At 42.5% G+C, this 19094-nt stretch overlaps 2 protein-coding genes across 2 annotated transcripts in view; both read right to left on the reverse strand.

Moving 5' to 3' along the window:
• Positions 1 to 19094, reverse strand: part of LOC132401141 (protein lin-28 homolog B-like) — a 242186-nt gene that overhangs the window by 195751 nt on the left and 27341 nt on the right. The window lies entirely within an intron of this gene.
• Positions 3438 to 4750, reverse strand: LOC132400355 (general transcription factor II-I repeat domain-containing protein 2-like). The gene is made up of 2 exons (XM_059981306.1): positions 3644 to 4750; positions 3438 to 3558 (listed from the first exon to the last, which is right to left on the reverse strand). The coding sequence occupies exon 1, from the start codon at positions 4248 to 4250 to the stop codon at positions 3648 to 3650; it is 603 nt and encodes a 200-aa protein (XP_059837289.1). The 5' UTR covers positions 4251 to 4750; the 3' UTR covers positions 3438 to 3558; positions 3644 to 3647.

The raw sequence follows: 19094 nt of genomic DNA on the forward strand, positions 1-19094 counted from the left end.
CTGAGAAACAGTTCTGGCCCTATCTGTCAGCTGTGGCAAGTTTTATAAGCAATGGCTAACAAGCAAAGTTGGGCAGCACAGAGACAACAGCTTACCCCTTCTCAGTTAGCTTACTACATTCACTTAGGATGGAAGGTAATGGGTAAATCACCATATTCCCTATCAGGCCCCCATGCACCTGATTCGACAGTCACCATCACAGATATAAGGCGGGTGAACCATCAGACGTGGATGGTGCCCTGTGCAAAGGAGCTGCTAATGAATCACTCATTGCAGGAAACCCAGCGTCTACACTTAGAGCCAGAGTACTATAAATGGTCCAGTTGAATCTCTGCTCAATTGTGACCCCCTCTCCTGGTAGAGATCTAGAAAACTAAATCAGGCATTTTATGTTTCTTGTCACTTATCCACACACACCTGAATTTTTATTGGGTCTTAACATATGCATGAAGTTTCTTTGGAGAGAAGCTCCAACTAGAATCAGACCCCCTCATTCCATATAGACAATAATGCAGGTTTTGATTGTGAAAAGGAGGAAAAACTTTTCTGCAGAAAGTACTTGATTGGTAGCTTTATGAGTAAGCACCAACACGGCAATGGCCAACACTCTGCGTTCAGAAGTTGGGTGGCATTGACATTCAAAGGGATCCTGTGTCTATGTGCACATGCCGTGAAAAGCCATATCCTCATTAAAAGCAGTGAACAATTAGGAAGGTATATGGAATGCTGGCTTTCAGTATATAAAGGTTTTGAGTGAGGCTTTAAAGACCTTAATAAAATGGTATAGGGATATGGTGAAACTGTACTTAGAATGTTATGTCCTAATGAAGAGTTTCAGCCCGGAACATCAACTGTACTCTATTCCACAGATGCTGCCTGGCCTGCTGAGTTCCTCCAGCATTTGGTGTGTGTTGCTCAGATTTCCAGCATCTGCAGATTCTCTTCTTTTTATGTTGAACCCTCTCTTTGTTCAATATTTAGTTGAAATACTTCTCACAGCTGTTATAGCCAGAAGTCTTTTCGGGTAAGTCTCTATTAGCTTTGCACAACATAATGGAACAAGATTTCCTCATTCCACCCTGCAAAACAATTGCTCAGGCTGTGCCATGGTTAGTTGGGAAGTGGCAGTGGGCAGCAATCTTGAGGTCTTGCCAGAGATGTACAATTGGGTTAAAGTCAGGACTCTGACCGGGCCACTTGAGGACATCCATGTTCTTAAATTGAACCCATTCCAGTTACTCTGGGAGTGAGATTTCAGTCACTGTTTGATGTCTTTACAGAAAAGGATATGCTTTCTTTTAGCCAGGCTTTTACCTTGCCACTCTTCCATAAATGTTCCCTTTTTGTGCAAGGCCTTAGAGATTGTGGAGCTATGAACTTCATCTCCATTGAATTCTGCAGCTCACTCAGGGTGACTGTTGGTGTCACACAGCCTCTCTTACAAGTGCCGTTGTTCTTCAGAGACTAAATTTAGCGGGGTGGCCTGAGCTACACAGAGTGGCCGTTTTCTTCCATTTTTTCCATGATGGACTGCACCGAGCACCAAAGTACATTCAATACTTTTGAGATGGTCTTATACCCTTCCCCAGATCTGCACTTCTCCATTATCATTTCCCTGGCTTACCTTGAATTCTCTTTTGTCTTCATTTTGATTTGGTCTGATGAAAATCTACCATACTGGTGGACCTCACAGAGAGACAGGGGGAGTATTTATTCATACGAATTTATTGAAAACAGGTGATCCTCCAATTTCCTACATCATCAAATTGAGTCAGTTGATAAGTTAATATTGCACCTGAGGAAAGTTAGTGCAGTAATTACAAAGAGGATTAATACTTTCTCAGCCTCGCAATTTTGGTTTTTAATTTTTGGGAAATTATTGACAAGTTTTGGAATTTTTCTTTTGATTTGACATGAAGCACAATGCTTTTGTATATTAGCTCAGAAAATCTTACTTCAATATATTTTAAATTTAGAAAATGAGACAACAAAATATGAAAATAGTTGTGGCGGCTGAATATTTATTCAAGGCATTGTATCTCTGGAACCCTGCTATTTAGCCTCTGCCTGTATGCAGGTCGGAGGAGGGCAGCCAAGTGACCAGATTTCCTGAAATGTAGTAGGCATTCCTAATTATTGTAAAGCGGTGGTCAAGTTTGTTGGGACCCCTGGTGCCGCAGTTAACATGTTGATAATAATTAGGCAGAAATCTCTTCAAACAAGCCTGATTGAGGTCCCTGACAATGATTTGAAAGGTGTCGGGGTGTGCTGTTTCTTGTTTGCTTATGGTGGCACTCAGGACCACTGCCTTTGGAAGTATGTAAACTGTGGTCAGGATCACGGAGAGGAATCCTCTTGGCAAGTGGAACAGTCAGCACTGGCACTTAATCGTTAGAAGTTCAGGATCAGGGGGAGCAAGAGCACGTCAAGATTGTTGTGTCCCAGCACTACAAAGAATCACTTGAACAGGGTAACATGATTATAATCACATCCAGTGGTTCTGAACAAAATGAAATCTGGTGCCTTTACCTCTGAGTCTTCATTACTTCTACTTCATTAGGCAACTGCTGTGATGGTTTAAAATGAACCTCACTTGGGAGCTACGCAGGGGATTTCACTCCACTGAAAGAGTGAGTGTGTATTTCACTGCAAGTCCTACAAAACAATAAATCGTACACGACTCTCAGCGGACGACTACAAAGATTAACATCCGCTATTGATAAGGTACCAATATGGAGTCAACCACCTGCAGAGAGATTTACTCCGAAGTAAATTTATTTTAGTGAGCATGCCAGAGTTCATTAAGTGAGGTGCTGTACTTCAGGAAATAGAGTGGTTGTATCAATTCTGCGGTTGGAGAATGTCATTGTCTGGCATTTTTTGTGACGTGAATGTTACTTGACACATATCAGCACATGCCTGAATGGTGTTTATATCTGGCTGCATATAGACATGGATGACTTCATTTACTAAAGAGATAATAACAGAATAGGATATAGTGTAATCAATGGTAAACATCACCGTTGTTGATAGAAAAATTGAGGCAATGCAGGAGGAAAGGTTAATTTGATGGGCTACAGGCCAGATACAATGCTGTAACGTTCTATGTTTTATTCCTGAACTTTTAATGGCAGCAAGTTCATTGATGAAATGTTTGAGGATGGTAGGGCCTAGGCCAGGGGTCAGCAACCTTTACCACTGAAAGAGCCACTTGGACCCGTTTCCCACAGAAAAGAAAACACTGGGAGCCGCAAAACCCGTTTGACATTTAAAATGAAATAACACTGCATACAACGTTTTGTTTTGCCTTTATGCTATGTATAAACAAACTATAATGTGTTGCATTTATGAAATTGATGAGCTCCTGCAGAGAAAACGAAATTACATTTCTGCATGCAACAAAAACATTTTGAACTCCGAAAAAAAGACGTTGGGTTGAAAGTTACTTTTAAGTAAAATATTCAATGTCTATTTGAGTCCTTCTTGTATTTATGAAAAACGCCGAACTTAAATTTTCCGCCAGCAGCAAACCAAAAATAACGTCAGCCAGCTGTCATCCTGAAAAATGAAAGGACTATTTCACTGAACAATGAAATAATATGAATATAAGTAAAATAATAGGCAATTAAAATATTTATCATACTTGGTTAATGGGATTTCTGCTCCTGGACCTCAGCGCACAGCGTCTGCACATCAGGGCTGTATGATGTCACCTTCATCTTTACACAGGATCGCAAGCTGTCATCTGTGAGGTTTTCAATATCACTCCATTTGTGTTTCTGAGCAAGAACGGCCTTCTGACGGGCAACATCTTCAAGGTCTGCTGTCAAGCGTCTAAACTTGGACACCCATATGTCTTTGTCGGCTATGTCGGCCAGTTCCATCTCAAGATCAGGTTGACTCACACCTGCCAATGCAGTCGTATTCAGTAGGGAAGGATCGATGCTTAAGGGAGTGACCGGGAAGGATAATGTGTTTTTTTCCTCTCTGAACTCACAGAAGCGTTTCCCAAACGATGTTTGCATTGCGATGATTGCAGAATGTAAATACTCCGAAATTATCATGTCGTGACCTTGTTTGAACTCTCTCAAATTGGGGAAGTGAGACAAAGTGCCTTTCTGTAAATCTCTGGCAAGCACTGTCAACTTGCGCTCGAATGCCAAAACATCCTCCAACATGTGCAGGGCTGTACGTCCTTTCCCCTGAAGAGCTGTGTTCAGCGTGTTCAGGTGCGCTGTCATGTCTACCATGAAGTGTAGCTTTTCCAGCCACTCTGGCTGTTCCAGCTCAGGAAAGGTGAGCCCTTTGCTGCCCAGGAAAGTTTTCACTTCTTCCAGACACGCGACAAAGCGTTTCAGCACCTTCCGTCTGGACAGCCAGCGATAAAAACACGTTGTAGCGGTGTCAGTAAACTGCAGTCAAAGATAGCTTTATTCGAACTAAACAGCCTTGCTTTTAAGCCTCCCTCAACCCAGCCCCCATGGACGCAGATGCTGCAAAAGACGCGTACTCACAAACCCCCGTAGGCTATCTCCCTTAGCCGGAATGCTGGCTAATTGTGAGCCGTTTCGGATGTGGCAGGAAATGTGTCGCTACACTTAGGTTGTACAAGATCACCATAATTACATTTCAAAAGCTAACAAACTAACATAAAATACATTTTAATTAAATACTGACCAATTATTTCCCAAAGCCACAGGGAGCCGCAGCACAGAGGTGAAAGAGCCACAAATGGCTCGGGAGCCGCAGGTTGCCGACCCCCGGCCTAGGCCATACTCTGTCCCAAGGAGCCCATGCACTGATATTTTGGGTCTGGGATAACTGACCTTCAGCAATTAAAGTCATCTTTCTTTTCCCAAGGTATGACTGCAAACACTGGAGGGTTTCATTTGATGGTTCCCTGAGCCTGACGCCACCCTCAGTTTCCAACCTGTTGGTCAAACACACACTCTCTTACCCCCGTCTGCATTGTATAGGTAAAGGTACCAAAACTGTGCACAGCCCCATCAACACCCTGTTCAACTGTTACAAGACGCTAGAAGTTCAAACTCTTTGCAATAAAGCCAACATGCCTTATGCCTTCTAAACTACTTGTTGGACCTACCTGCTATCTTCTTCTGATTCATACACTAGAATACCTCGATCCCTCTGACTGCATTCATTTGCAGTCACTCTCCATTTACATGATAATCTGCTTTTTGCTTCCTCTAATCTTCCTTTTGACCTCACACTCCCCACATTAAACTCCATTTGCCAGCTTTTCAACCATTCGGTCTATCCATATCTTGACACAGGATCATAATTCCTTCATCACAACCTGCTCTTCATCTTATCTTTGTATCATCAGAAAACTTTAAAATATTACATTTCATTTCTCATCCAATCGTTAACATATACAATAAATAAATAACAGCCAAGAACTTATTTGTGAGGTACTCCACCAGTTACATCATTCCTGCCTGCAAAAGACCCATGTATTCCAACTCTATGTGACTTCCCATTTTCAATCCATTCTAATACATTTTGTTGAATACTCTGTGCAACCAATTTATGCACCAGCCTCTTAAGTGGTACTGTATCAAGTGCCTACTAGAAATCTAAATACACTACATCTACAGGTTCCCCTTGTCACTTCCTCAAATAATTTGAGCAAATTTGGCAAACTTTCTTAATCTTTAATAAAACCATATAGATGAGGTTTGATTATATTCAGCTTTCCTAAGAGATTAATTATTTCCTCTTTGATTATTGACTCTGTCTTTTAACAACAACATTGGGGCAGCGCTGTAGCGTAGTGGTAAACTCAATGCTTTACAGTACCGGAGACCCGGGTTCAATTCCCACCACTGCCTGTAAAGAGCTTGTACATTCTCCCCGCGACCGTGTGGGTTTCCTCCGGGTGCTTCAATCTCCTCCCACAGTCCAAAGACGTACAGGCTTACAGAGAAAGTGCAGAGCAGGCAGACAAGGTGCAAGATCATAATGAGATAGATTGTGAGATCAAGAATCCATTTAATTGTACTCAGAGACCATTCAATTGTCTAATAATAGCAGTATAGAAGCTGTGCTTGAGCAACACACTCACACTCTCCAGGAGAAACTCAACTGGTCAGATAGCATTTATGGAGAGAAATAAACAGTCAACGTTTCGGCCAAGGCCCTGCATCAGGACATCATCAGCCCGTTTTGGATCTTTTCATCTCTAACTGCTTATGAGACATTAACCATCTTGACTTTTTTGGCCTCGGCTGTCCTTAAGCCTGGTGGTGTGTGATTTCAGTTCTTTGTACCTTTTGCTGATGGCAGTGGGAGAAGAGAGAATGTCCAGGATCCTTTACAATCCTGAGATGCAGAGTACTGTGCACCTGTGAATTGACCATAAACTTCTCTAATAATTCATCCCTTCTGATTAAGATTTTTACAAATTTCTCCGTGTTTATTTGAAACTATCCCATCTGTTATCTTAGGGATACTTGCAGCGTCCTTCACAATAAATACCGATGCAAAAATTGATTTAACATATTTGTCATTTTTGTTTCCTATTATGACTTTACTCTCTCTAAAGGCTCCCTATCTGCTTTAGCCATTCTCTTCCTATTTGTAGACTGATTAGTTGGACCACATTATCCTGGTTTTATGAGCAAAAAATACCTGGACAACCTTTCACCTTGCCAAATAGAGCTTTGGTGAAATCGCTAGTGGTGTATTACCAAATGAGGAGACACAGAGTAGACTGTACTCTTTATATAGGAGACTGACCAATATCACTTTGATGTTTGCGCTGAAAACATTGAATTTATTGAAGACGCAGAAGAACCAGGGATTTTAGGGCTAAGGTCATAGTTTGAGAACAAAGGAAAGACTAATTAATTTGGGAATAAGGTGAGAAAAAATTACTGTATAGTACAGGTGCTGAATCTTTAGGGCTCTTTACCCTTGATTAGTGTGGAGGTTCAGTCATTCTGTTCACTCAAGAAGAATGTCAAGACATTTCTATATATTTGGGGAATCAAGGAAAATAAACATAGTGCAGGAAAATGGATCTAAGATCAGTGACCAGCATCACCCTGAAGAAAAAGGGATCTGTACTCACAGGAGTTAAGGAAAATGAGGGGGCATCTCATTGAGAGGCCCAGATAGAGTAGTTTCCTATAGTGGAGAATCCCAGGATCAGAGAGTACAGCCTCAGAATACAAGGACATCCGTTTTAAACAGAGGAATTTCTTTAGCCAGAGGGTAATGAGTCTGTGGAATTCATTGTCACAGACAAATCATTGGTTATATTTAAAGCAGAGGTTGATAGGTTCTTGATTAGTAAGGGTGTCAAAGGCTATGGGGAGAAGGCAGGAGAATGGGTTTAGAGGGATAATAAATCGGCCAATATGGAATGGTGGAGCAGACCAGTAATGAGCAAACAATTGGAAAGAATTCTTAGGGAAATGATTCCTATCATTTGGAGAAGCATGATATGATTAGAAATATTCAATATGGATTTGTGAGGGCAGGTTGCGCCTCGTGAGTCTGAAGGAATTCTCTGACAAAACATATTGATGAGGGCAGAGCAGGAGATGTGACGTATATGGAAATTAGGAAGGCAATTCATCAGTTTGGACTGGGACAGGTTGTTTTCTGGCAAAGGTGTACTTGGTAAGCAGGAGGCCTTCAAGAGTGAAATTTTGAAAGTACAGATTATGAATGTTCCTGTCAGAATAAAAGGCAAAGATAAAAGATTCAGGGAAGAGACATTGAGGCCATGGTTACAAAAAAAAAGAGGGTGCATTTCAGGCTTAGGCAGGCAGAAATAAATGAGGCACTTGAGGAATATAAGAAATGCAAGACAACACTTAAAAAAAATCAGGAGTATATAAAACTTGAGATTGCCTTAGCAGACAAGGTGAAGGAGAATCCCAAGGGCTTCAGCAGATATATTAAGAACAAAAGGATGGCAAGGGACAAAATTGGTCCTCTGTTAAATCAGAGTGGGAATCTACACATGAGGCCAAAAGAGAAGGGGGGATATCTTAAATGGATTTTTTGCATCTATATTTCTTGGAAGATGGACACACCCAAGTCTAAAGATGTGAGGTATTACAGCAGCAAGGTCATGGACCCCTATAGACATTACAGAGGAGAAGGTGTTTGCTGTTTCAAGGGAAATTCAGGTAGATAAATCCCCAGGGCCTGACAATGTGTTCCCACAGACCCAGTGGGAGCCTGGTGCAAAAATTGCAGGAACACTAGCAGAGATATTTAGAACATCCTTAGCCAAGATGCTGGAGGATTGGAGGATAGCTAATGTTGTTCTGTTGTATAAGGGAGGCTCTAAGAATAAAAAAAGGTAGTTATAGGCCAGTGAGTCAGTAGTCATGGGAAAGTCATTGGAAGATATCCTAAGGGACTGGTGATATACAAGTATTTGGATAGACAGAGACTGATTAGCTATAGTCAACATGGCTTTGTGCATGGTAGGTCATGTCTACCTTCACACAGAAGTGGTGAGAATCCAGAATGAGCTACCAGCACGCATGGTGAATGCTTGGTCAACTTCAACATTAGATATTAGATAGGTACATGGATGGTAGACGTATATAGGGCTACGCTCTGGGTGTAGGACAATGGGATTAGGCAGATTCGTGGCTTGGCAGAGACTAGATGGGCCAAAGGGACTGTTTCTATGCTGTAAAGTTCTATGACTGTTTGAAATGGATCCCCACGGTAGGCTCATTAAGTCTGGAGGCACGGGATCCAGGGAAAGTGGCTTTGTGGATTGAGGAATGGCTTACACACAGAAGGCAGAGGACGGAGTGTATTCTGCCTGGAGGTCTGTGACTAGTGGTGTTCTGCAGGGATCTGTTCTGTGACTTTTTATAAATGGCTTGAACGAAGTGTAATTTGAGGCGGGGTTGAGTATGTTTGCGGATGTCGCAAAGGTCTGGTTGTCGTAGGTTACAACAGGACATTGAAAGGAAACAGAGCTGTGCTGAGAAGTGGCAGATGGAGCTGAATCCAAAAAAAGTGTGAAGTGATTTACTTTGGAAGTTCAAACTTGAAGGCGGAATATAGGGTTAATGGCAATATTTAACTGAGGAGGAACAGAGGAATCTTGGGGTTCACATTAATAGATCCATTAAAGTAGTGGCACACGGTGATAAGGTAGTTAAGAAGTCACATGGTGTGTTGGCCTTCATTAGGTCTGGGGATTGAGTTTTTAAGAGCCACAAAGTAATACTGCAGCTCAATAAAACTCTGGTTAGACGACTCTTCAAATACTGTGTTCAATTCAGTTGCCTCGTTGCAGAAAGAATGTTGGAAGCTATAGAGAGGGTGCAGAGGATATGCCTGGATTAAATAGCATGTCTTATGAGGATAGGGTGACTGAGATATGGATTTTCTCTTTAGAGAGGAGGGTAAGAATGATATACAAGATTATGAGAGGCATAGATTAAGTGAAAAGCCAGAGACTTTTCTTTCCCCAGGCACAAGTGGCTAACACAAGGAGCCTTAACTTTAAAGTGATCGGAGGAAAGTATGTCAGAGGTAAGTTCTTTACACAGTGGTGGTAAAGCGGCCTTAGGGGCATACCAAAGACTCTTAGGACTATGTGTGAGCGGATGGTTAAATTGATATCGTTGTAGGTTAAGGTGCCAGTACAGTGTTATAGGCTGAAGGACCTGTTCTATGTCCCATGACACGTAAATGCAGGTTCCTTCAGGCTTCTGTTCTATTCTCTACACTGCACCATCTCTCTTCTTCCGGATGATTTTTCTACTCAAACACTTTCTACAAAAACACTTCAAAATCATTAAAGCCTCTTCCATTTGCTTAACAAACATCGAGGATTTAATGACAATAAAATGTACTCAATGAAAAGCAACAATAATTTTAGAAAATTATTTCCATCATATTTATGAAAGCAAAATAGCTGAAGTGGCTGACGAAGCCTACAATAAGTAAAAACAATGTAATTGGTGAAAAGAGTTATTTCACTGGAATGAAATTTCAATTACATGTACTCAGCCTCAGACCCAATATGATAAAAACTGAAGCTCACAAAATCAATAGGGAAAGAATACTGTGTCATGAAGGTAGTCTCATTACCAAACCACTTGAATTCTATTTAACAATATATAAATTATTGTGCTCTCTCCAAGGATCCAGTCAAGGCTCTTTAGTCTGTATTTAGCATTGATTAGAGGGAGAGAATTAATCAGTGGAGCCACACATTAATGAGATACAGCTTTGTGTCCATACATTTTGTTCTTCAAAAGAGCCTCCATTTCCACTGATTCAATGTTACCTCTGACTGACCTCAAACCTGTCAGGGCAGGGAAAATGTTAAGTTTAAATTTTAAGTTGCTCAGGGATGACGCCCTGGAGGACTCATTCACGGAGGCAACTAGGCTGGAGCTCTGAATACGGTACACTGATGAGGTTAAACTACAGGCTCCCCAATAGCCACCAAGGATTGGAGAACGAAGTATGCAGACAGATTACTGAAAGTTGCAGAAACACAGAGCTGTCGTAGTGGGGGACTTTAACTTCCCCAGAATTGATTGGGATTTCCTTAATATAAGAGGTTTAGACTGTGAGTGATTTCTCAGTGGATCCAACGCAGGTGGTGGGGGAGGAGTTTGCTTGAAACAGTTTGTGTAGATTCCATCGAGAAGAGGGAACATACTGGTCCTGGTTTGGGAAATGAGCCTGGCGATCTGACAGACCCGAGGACAAATTCAGAACTTGGAGGAAGGTGACTAAATTGGCAGAGGAAAAATTTATAACAGGGTGAGGGAGGTGCAAAAAGGGGCATTGATTGGGAAGAGCTGCTGTCGGACAAGTCCATATGTCACATATGGGAGTTGTTGAAAAGAAAAGCCGATCAGAATTCAGGACACGTGCTCTGATGAGAAATAAAGACAATGGTTGTAAGGTAAGGAAGCCCTGGATGATTTCATTAATCCTACAAAGAAGTGAATTTATGTATAGTTCACGAAGCTAAAATCAGACTTGCCCTTGTAGGAGTCAAAGGACATTTATTATTGAAGTACGTATGCAGTATACAACCCTGAGATTTGTCTTCCTTACAGACAGCCAGGAAACAAAGAAAGCAGGAAAATGCTCAAGCTGATGGCTGAGAAGGCAAAAAGGGATCAAGGAAGAATCCCAAGCCATGTTAAGAGAGCGGGCAGGCCCACTGAATGACAAAGGAGGTAATTTGTGCTTGTTGTCAGAGCAAGTGGCAGAGGTACTAAATGAGTACTTTTGTGCAGGTATTTATGGGGGATAATGAAGGAAGAGTATGGCGTGATAATATGTTGGAACATTTGAGATTAAGGAGAAGATAGTGCTAGTCTTCTGAAAAGCATTAAGATGATTAAGTTCCCAGCTCTAACAACAGATATCCCAGAATATTGAAATAAAGCAAGAAGATCGTCATAGACTCATTGAATTCTAGAGCATAGAGAAAGGACTTTCAGCTCATCTGAATGTTCCTTTCCATGCCTTGTGGCAGCAACCCTGCTACCTCTTTACCATTTTGGTCTGTTTTTTAAGAGGCCGAGTTGCTAGCTTGACACTTGACCCAATGGAGAGCGTGCAAGGAGCCACCCGGATTTGAACCCAGAACCACTTGCCTCAAAATCCAGTGCAAATGCCAGCAATTCAGCCCATCTAGTCCTCACCAAACCATTAAATCTGTCCAGTCCCACTGACCTGCACCCAAACCACAGCCCTCCATACCCCTCCCATCTATGTACCTATCCAAATTTCTCTTAAATGTTGAAATCGAACCTGCATCCACCACTTCCGCTGGCAGCTGATTTTGCACTCTCACCACCCTCTAAGTGAAGAGGATCCCCTTTGTTCCTCGAAAACATTTCACCTTTAACCCATGACCTCTAGCTCTAGTGCCAGCCAACCTCAATGGAAAAAGCACGCTTCCATTTACCCTATCTTTACCCCTCTTAATTTGGTATACAGTTGTCCCCTGTTTTTCGAACGTTCGCTTTACGACACCTCGCTGTTACGAAAGACCTACATTAGTTACCTGTTTTCACTAACAGAAGGTGCTCTCACCGTTACGAAAAAAAGACAGCGCGCGCCCCGAGCAGCCTAACTCTTCCCCCAGAACTGCATTCTAGCCGCCATTGCTTAAACACGCACCTGTGAGCATCTGTGCTTTATGTTAATTTATTTTGTGCATCCATTAGCAAAATGATTTCTAAGGTATTGGAAAAGCCTAAAAGAGCTCGTAAGGGTGTTACACTTAACATAAAACTAGACATAATTAACTGTTTCGATTGTAGTGAACGAAATAAGGACAAATTGAGTTTGGCTTGTGGACGTTGACGAAGATGATGTTGAAGAGGTTTTGGCATCCCATGACCAAGAACTGAGAGATGAAGAGCTGATGCAATTGGAAGAGGAAAGGATAACAATCAAAACAGAATGCAGTAGCAAATGGACTGAAAGTGAAGTCATCCAGGAACTGAACGTGAAGGAACTGCGTGAGATTTTTGTTGCGCTTGACAATGCTGCAATGATTGCAGAAAAGTATGACTTTAATTTTGAAAGGGTACGTAGGTTTAGGGCATATTTGCAGGATGGTTTGAATGCTTACAATGAACTGTATGATAGAAAAATGCACGAGGCTAAGCAGTCAAACATGCTGTCGTTTTTCAAGCCTTCCACATCAGCCACAGCAGCTGACGAACCTCGACCTTCAACATCGATGCAGGCAGACATAGAAGAAGGTGACCTGCCTGCCCGGATGGAAACAGACGACGATGAGATGACACCCCAGTCTCCCACCACCCCAACCTCCAACGACTCAGCCTAACACACCATCACCAGTGTGCTCGCTGTCTTCCCGATTCCAGTAAGTGAATCTACACTGAACATACATTATTTCTACTTTATGTAGGCTGTGTATTTTTATGTGTTATTTGATATGATTTGGCAGCTTCATAGCTTAAAGATTACTGGAGAGAGTGCTTCTGCCGAGAGCACTTGCGTGAGATTTTTGCTACAGTGGACAGGGCTGCAATGATTGCAGAAAAGTATTTCTACTTTATATAGGCTGTGTTTTTATCAGATAATTCCTGCTTTTGCTATATGTTACTGTTATTTTAGGTTTTGTGTGTTATTTGGCATGATTTGGAAGGTTATTTTTTGGGCTTGCGAACACTCATAAATTTTTCCCATATAAATAGATGGTAATTGCTTCTCCACTTTACAACATTCCGGCTTATAAACCGTTTCATAGGAACACTCTACCTTTGGATGGCGGAGGAACCTGTACCTCTATCAAATCTCCTCTCAATCTTCTATGTTCCACCGAATAAAGTCCTAATCTATTAACCTTTCCCTATAACTCAGGTCCTCAGGTCCAGCAACACCCTTTAAAATTTTCCCTGCACTCTTTCAATCTTATTAAAATCTTTCCTGTAGGCAGACATGACGACCCATGCACAAGGCTTTGACTATACCTAATCCAGTCCCTTAGAATACTTTCCAATAACTTTCCCATTACTGACTCACTGGCCTATAATTTCCTGGCTTATTCTTAGAGACTTTCTTAAACAACGGAATAACATTAGCCATTATCCAGCCCTCCAGCAACTCACCAATGTCTAAGAATGTTTTAAGTCTCTCTGCCAGGGCCCCAGCAATTCCTGCACGAGCCTTCCACAGGGCCCAAGGGAATACATTGCCAGGCTCTGGGGATTTATCCACCTAAATTTGCCTAAGACTGCAAACACCTCCCTCTCTGTACCAGGTCCAAGACCTCACTTCTATAGACTCTGTGTCTGTCTTCCAAGTAAATACTGATGCAAAAAATTCCATTTAAGATTCCCCCCAACTCTTTCATCTAGGTCATCATTCTGATCTTCCAGAAGACCAGTTTGTCCCTTGTTATCATTTTGCTTTTAATATATCTGTAGAAGCCCTTAGGATCCTCCTTCACCTTGTCTGCTGGAGCAACCTTGTGCCTTCTTTTAGCCCTCCCAATTTCCTTAAGTGTTCTCTTGCATTTCTTGTATTCAAGTACCTCATTGGCTCCCGCCTGTCTGTACCTGCTATGCACCTCCTTCTTTATCTTAACCAGTTTAGAATCGCAACCTGAGGACCAGACCTATCTTTTTCCATAATTACCTTGAAACTAATGGCATTATAACTCCTAGATGCAAAGTGCTGCCCCACACAAATCTCAGTCACTTGCCCTGACCTAGTTTCACACTCTCTCCAATAGAGACTTCTTTGTTCTGATTAAAGAAACTTTCCTGAACAGTCTTGTCAAACTCTTTCCTGTCCAGCCTTACAGTATGGGAGTCTCAGTCAAAATGAGGAAAGTTAAAAGTCACCTACTATCACAAACTTTACGTTTCTGCGATCTTTCTACAAATTTGATCTAAGTTCCAGAGGGACTTTGGTGGGTCTACAATATAATCCCATTAACGTGGTCATAACTTTCTAATTCCTCAGTTCTACCCATAAAGTCTCACTAGATGAGAGCTCCAGTCTGTCCTGTTTGAGCACTGCCATGACATTTTCTCTGACTCTTCATGCAACCCTCCCCTTTTAATCCCTTCCACTCTGTCACACCTAAACAATGGAATGCCAGAACACTGAGCTGCCGGTCCTGCCCCTTCTGAAACCAAATCTCACTAATGGCTACAATGTTATCTATAATTCCACATGCTGATCCATCCCCGAAATTTATCCGCCTTTCCTACAATATTCCTTGCATTGAAATATAGGCATCTTGGAATATTAGCATTTCCATGCTCAACCTTTTGATTCCTGACTTTGTATGTGGGCTTAACATCTTTCTCCACAGCCACTCCACTATCTGTTCTGCTGCTCTGGCTCCCATGCCCCTACAAGTGTAGGCTAACCCCACCCCCACCACCATACAGCACTAGCAAACCTTGCTAAGTTATTAGTCCCTTGCAATTCAGGTGCAAACTGTCCCTTCTGTACGGTTCCACCTTTCCTGGAAGAAAACCCAACTGTCCAAAAATCTGATGCCCTTCCCCCCAATTGCTGGTGCTTTGACAAGAACCTTTGTGTCCTGACTAACAACGTATGAGGTCCCACAGGGCTGGGGAGAAGCAAATATTATGCCTTCATTCAAGAAAGGAAGTAGGAATAATTTAGGTTATTATAGGCTAGTGATGGGGAAGTTACTGGACAGAATACCGAGGGATAGGGTTTTTATGAGTTTTTGAAGGTATGGCCAGCTTGGTACAGTGTGCAGGGCAGGTTATGACTTACAAATACGATGGAGTTTTTTGAAGAGATGACAATGTAAAGGAACTTCATGAGTGCAAGTCAGTGTAAATTATGCACATGGACTTTAGTAAGGCATTTGATAAAGTCTCCTGTGGTAGAATGATTCAAAAGATAAAGATGCATAGGCAAATTGCAAATTTGGATTCAGAAATGGCTTGCCTATAGAAGACAAAAAGCCAGGCTGGAAGGCTGTTACATTGGAGGTCCACGGCCACTGGCATTCTGCAAGGATCTGTGCTAGGACCTCTAGTGTTTGTAAATTGAAATATCAATGATTTGGATGAAACTATAGTTGGGTGGATTAGCAAACTTGTAGAAGACACTAAGATTGGTGGAGCTGTCAACAGATTTAAGGGAGAAAACAAGACTGTAGCAGGATATGGATCAGTTACAGATATGGGCAGGGAAGTGGAAAATGGAGGAAGTGTTGGACTTTGGGATATAAAATAGATCACATGGGATTGGGGGGGAGCCAGTGAGATGGATTCAGAATTGGTTTGCTGATACAAAGCTGAGCGGAGCGTGATGGTGGTTAATTCTGTGACTGGAAGCATGAGACTAGTAGGGTGCCCCAGAGATCAGTGTTGGGTCCCTTCTTATTCAGTGTTTATGTAAATGATCTGGATATGAACTCACATGACATGATTGGCAGGTTTGCTGATAATATTAAATTAGGGGGATTTGTTGATAGTGAAACAGGTTGGGTGAAACAGCCCACAGGGCTGAGCCCCCTCCTTTACTCTCTGTACACCCATGACTGTGTTGCCACCCACAGCTTCAATCTGCTAATTAAATTTGCAGATGACACTACAGAGATTGGCCTAATCTCAAGTAATAATGAGGCAGCCTACAGAGAAGTCACCACCCTGACACAGTGGTGTCAAGAAAACAACCTTCCCTCAATGTGGCAAAATCAAAGGAGCTGGTTGTGGACTACAGCAGGAATGGGGACAGGCTAACCCCTATTGACATCAATGGATCTGGGGTTGAGCGGGTGAACAACTTTCTTGGCATAAACATCACCGAGGATCTCACGTGGTCTGTATATACCGACTGTGTGGTGAAAAAGGCACAACAGCACCTCTTTCACCTCAGACGGTTGAAGAAGTTTGGTATGGGCCCCCAAATCCTAAGAACTTTCTGAAAGGGCATAACTGACAGCATCCTGACTGGCTGCATCATTGCCTGGTATGGGAACTGTACTTCCCTCAATCGCAGGACTCTGCAGAGAGTGGTGTGGACAGCCCAGCGCATCAGTAGGTGTGAACTTCCCACTATTCAGGACATTTACAGAGACAGGTGCATAAAAAGGGCCTGAAGGACCACTGGGGACCAGAGTCACCCCAACCACAAACTGTTCCAGCTGCTGCTATCTGGGAAACGGTACCCCAGCATAAAAGCCAGGATTCCAGGACAGCTTCTTTCACCAGGCCATCAGACTGATTAATTCATGCTGATACAATTGTATTTCTGTGTTATATTGACTGTCCTGTTATACAAACTATTTACTATAAATTACTATAAAGTGTACATCGCACATTCATATGGAGATATAACAAAGATTTTTACTCCTCGTGTATGTGAAGGATGTAAGTAATATAGTCATTTCAATGAATCAAAAAGAGATCTTGATCCATTTAGGAGATGGGGTGGATTTCAACTTAGATAAATGTGAGGTGATGCATGTTTGGACAGTCAAACCAGAATAGGACCTATACTGTGAATGGCAGGGCGCTGATGAATGTTGTGGAACAGAGTGATCGGGGTGTAAAAGTTTGCAGTTCTTTGAAAGTGGTTGTATAAGTATGCAGTGTGGTGAAGAAGGCATTTAGCATGTTGGCCATCAGTCAGGGCATCGATTTTAGGAAAAGTGACATTATGTTGCAGTTATGTAAGTCTTGATAAGCCCACACTTGGAGGATTCTGTACAGTTTTGGTCACCGTGTTACAGGAGGTATTGGGTGGCAGGGTGGAGATGAGACTCTAGCAAAGGAGGTGTAAGGTGCTCCTTCCCTCCACGAGCCTGCAGGTCACCCCTGGGTGAGGTGTAGCATCTCCTTAGCCCCACCGATCAGGGTCACATGAGCAGCTGGGGCGTATCACAAGTCCCGGTTAGGTGACCACCGGCACCGGGCAAACAATCTCTGAAGAGCATTGATAATGGCTGAGGTCATCTGTCCTGTAAATATCCTGCCCAGAAGGAGGCAATGACAAATCACTTCTGTAGAAAAACTTGCCAAGAACAATCATGGTCAAAGACCATGATCGCTCTCATCATATGACGCGGCGCATGATGATGATGATAATGATGTTGTTATAGGAACGATCTTGCTGAGCTAAAGAGGGGAGATATGATATTGATGAGGATGCTGCCTGAACTAGAGGGCCTGAGTTATGGGGAGAGCTTGATCTTATTCCCTGGAATCATAAATTGATTTTATTATCACTGACCACCTCCTAACCTAATAAAGTGGCCACTAAGTGTGTTTTGTAGTGTTGTGCTGCTGTAGCCCATCCACGTCAAGCTTTGACCTCCTGTGCATTCAGAGATTCTCTTCTGCACACCGCTAATGTAATGCGTAGTTATTTGAGTTACCGTCACCCTCCTGTCAGCTTGAACCAGCCTGGCCATTCTTCTCTGACCCCTCTCATTAATGAGGCATGTTTAGCCACAGAACTGCTTCTCACTGGATTTTTTATTTTGCTTTTTTGCGCCATTCTCTGTAAACTCTGGAGATTGTCTCTGTGAAAACCCCAGGAGATCAGCAGTTTCTGAGATACTTAAACCACCCCATCTGGCACCAACAATCATTCCACAGACATACCTCATTTCTTCCCCATTCTGATGATTGGTCCGAATAACAATTGAACCTTCTGACCATGCCTGCATGCTTTAATGCACCGAGTTGCCGCCAATTGACTGGCTGAGTAGATATCTGCATTAACAAGCAGGTGTACAGCTGTAATAAAGTGACCACAGGGTGTACGTTGTGACATTTGTCTCTTTGAGGCAGCAGTACAATAAAGAATGATTGTAAAGACAAACAGCCAGAGAGCCTGGGAACGAGGGGTGACCTCAAAGACGTTCACGTGGGATATGGATAAGGTCATAGCACTTTCCCCAGCATTGGAGAATCCATAGCTAGAGCACAAAGGTACATGATGGGACAGGTTTAGAAGTTAACTTAGAGATAACTTTGTCACACAGAGGCTAGTGAATGCCCGGACTGGGCATCCAGAGGAAGTGGTCAAGCCAGGTGCAGATGCAATACTTAGGGGAACTTGGAGAATTATATTAAGAGAAGGACATTAAGGGGTTAAGAGTCGGACACAGGCTAGGAGGGGGAAAACTGTGGTGGGCATGAAGCAATTGGGCCAAAGGGCCTGTTTCTGCACTGTATTAGCTAAGACTTAACAAAAGGAAAGAACCATACAGTCACTGGTACAGCCCTTACTAGCACTGAGGTACAGAGGGATCTTGGGTCCAGGTCCACAGTTCACTGATCATGGCTACATAAGTGGATAAGGTGGGAAGGACGGTATGTGACATGCTTCCTTTCATTGTTCTGATTGTTGAATCTAAGAATAAAGATGTCATGCTGTAGCTATATAAAACTTTAGTCAGACCACTGTTGGGAGTATTTTGTGCCATTCTGGTTAGCCTATTATAGGAAGAATGTGGAGACTGTGAAGAAAGTGCAGGAGAGTTTCAACGAGATGCAACCTGAATTGGTGAGTATGAGCTGTAAGGAAAGATGGGACAAATTTGGGTTGTTTGCTCTCGACTATTGGATGCTGTGGAT

The sequence above is a fragment of the Hypanus sabinus genome, chromosome 10 (genome assembly GCF_030144855.1).
Source record: "Hypanus sabinus isolate sHypSab1 chromosome 10, sHypSab1.hap1, whole genome shotgun sequence".
NCBI lineage: Eukaryota > Metazoa > Chordata > Chondrichthyes > Myliobatiformes > Dasyatidae > Hypanus > Hypanus sabinus.

Excerpts from the sequence above, each read along its gene's own strand:
- LOC132400355 (XM_059981306.1), bottom strand. The coding sequence starts at position 4,250 with ATGGTAGACATGACAGCGCACCTGAACACGCTGAACACAGCTCTTCAG.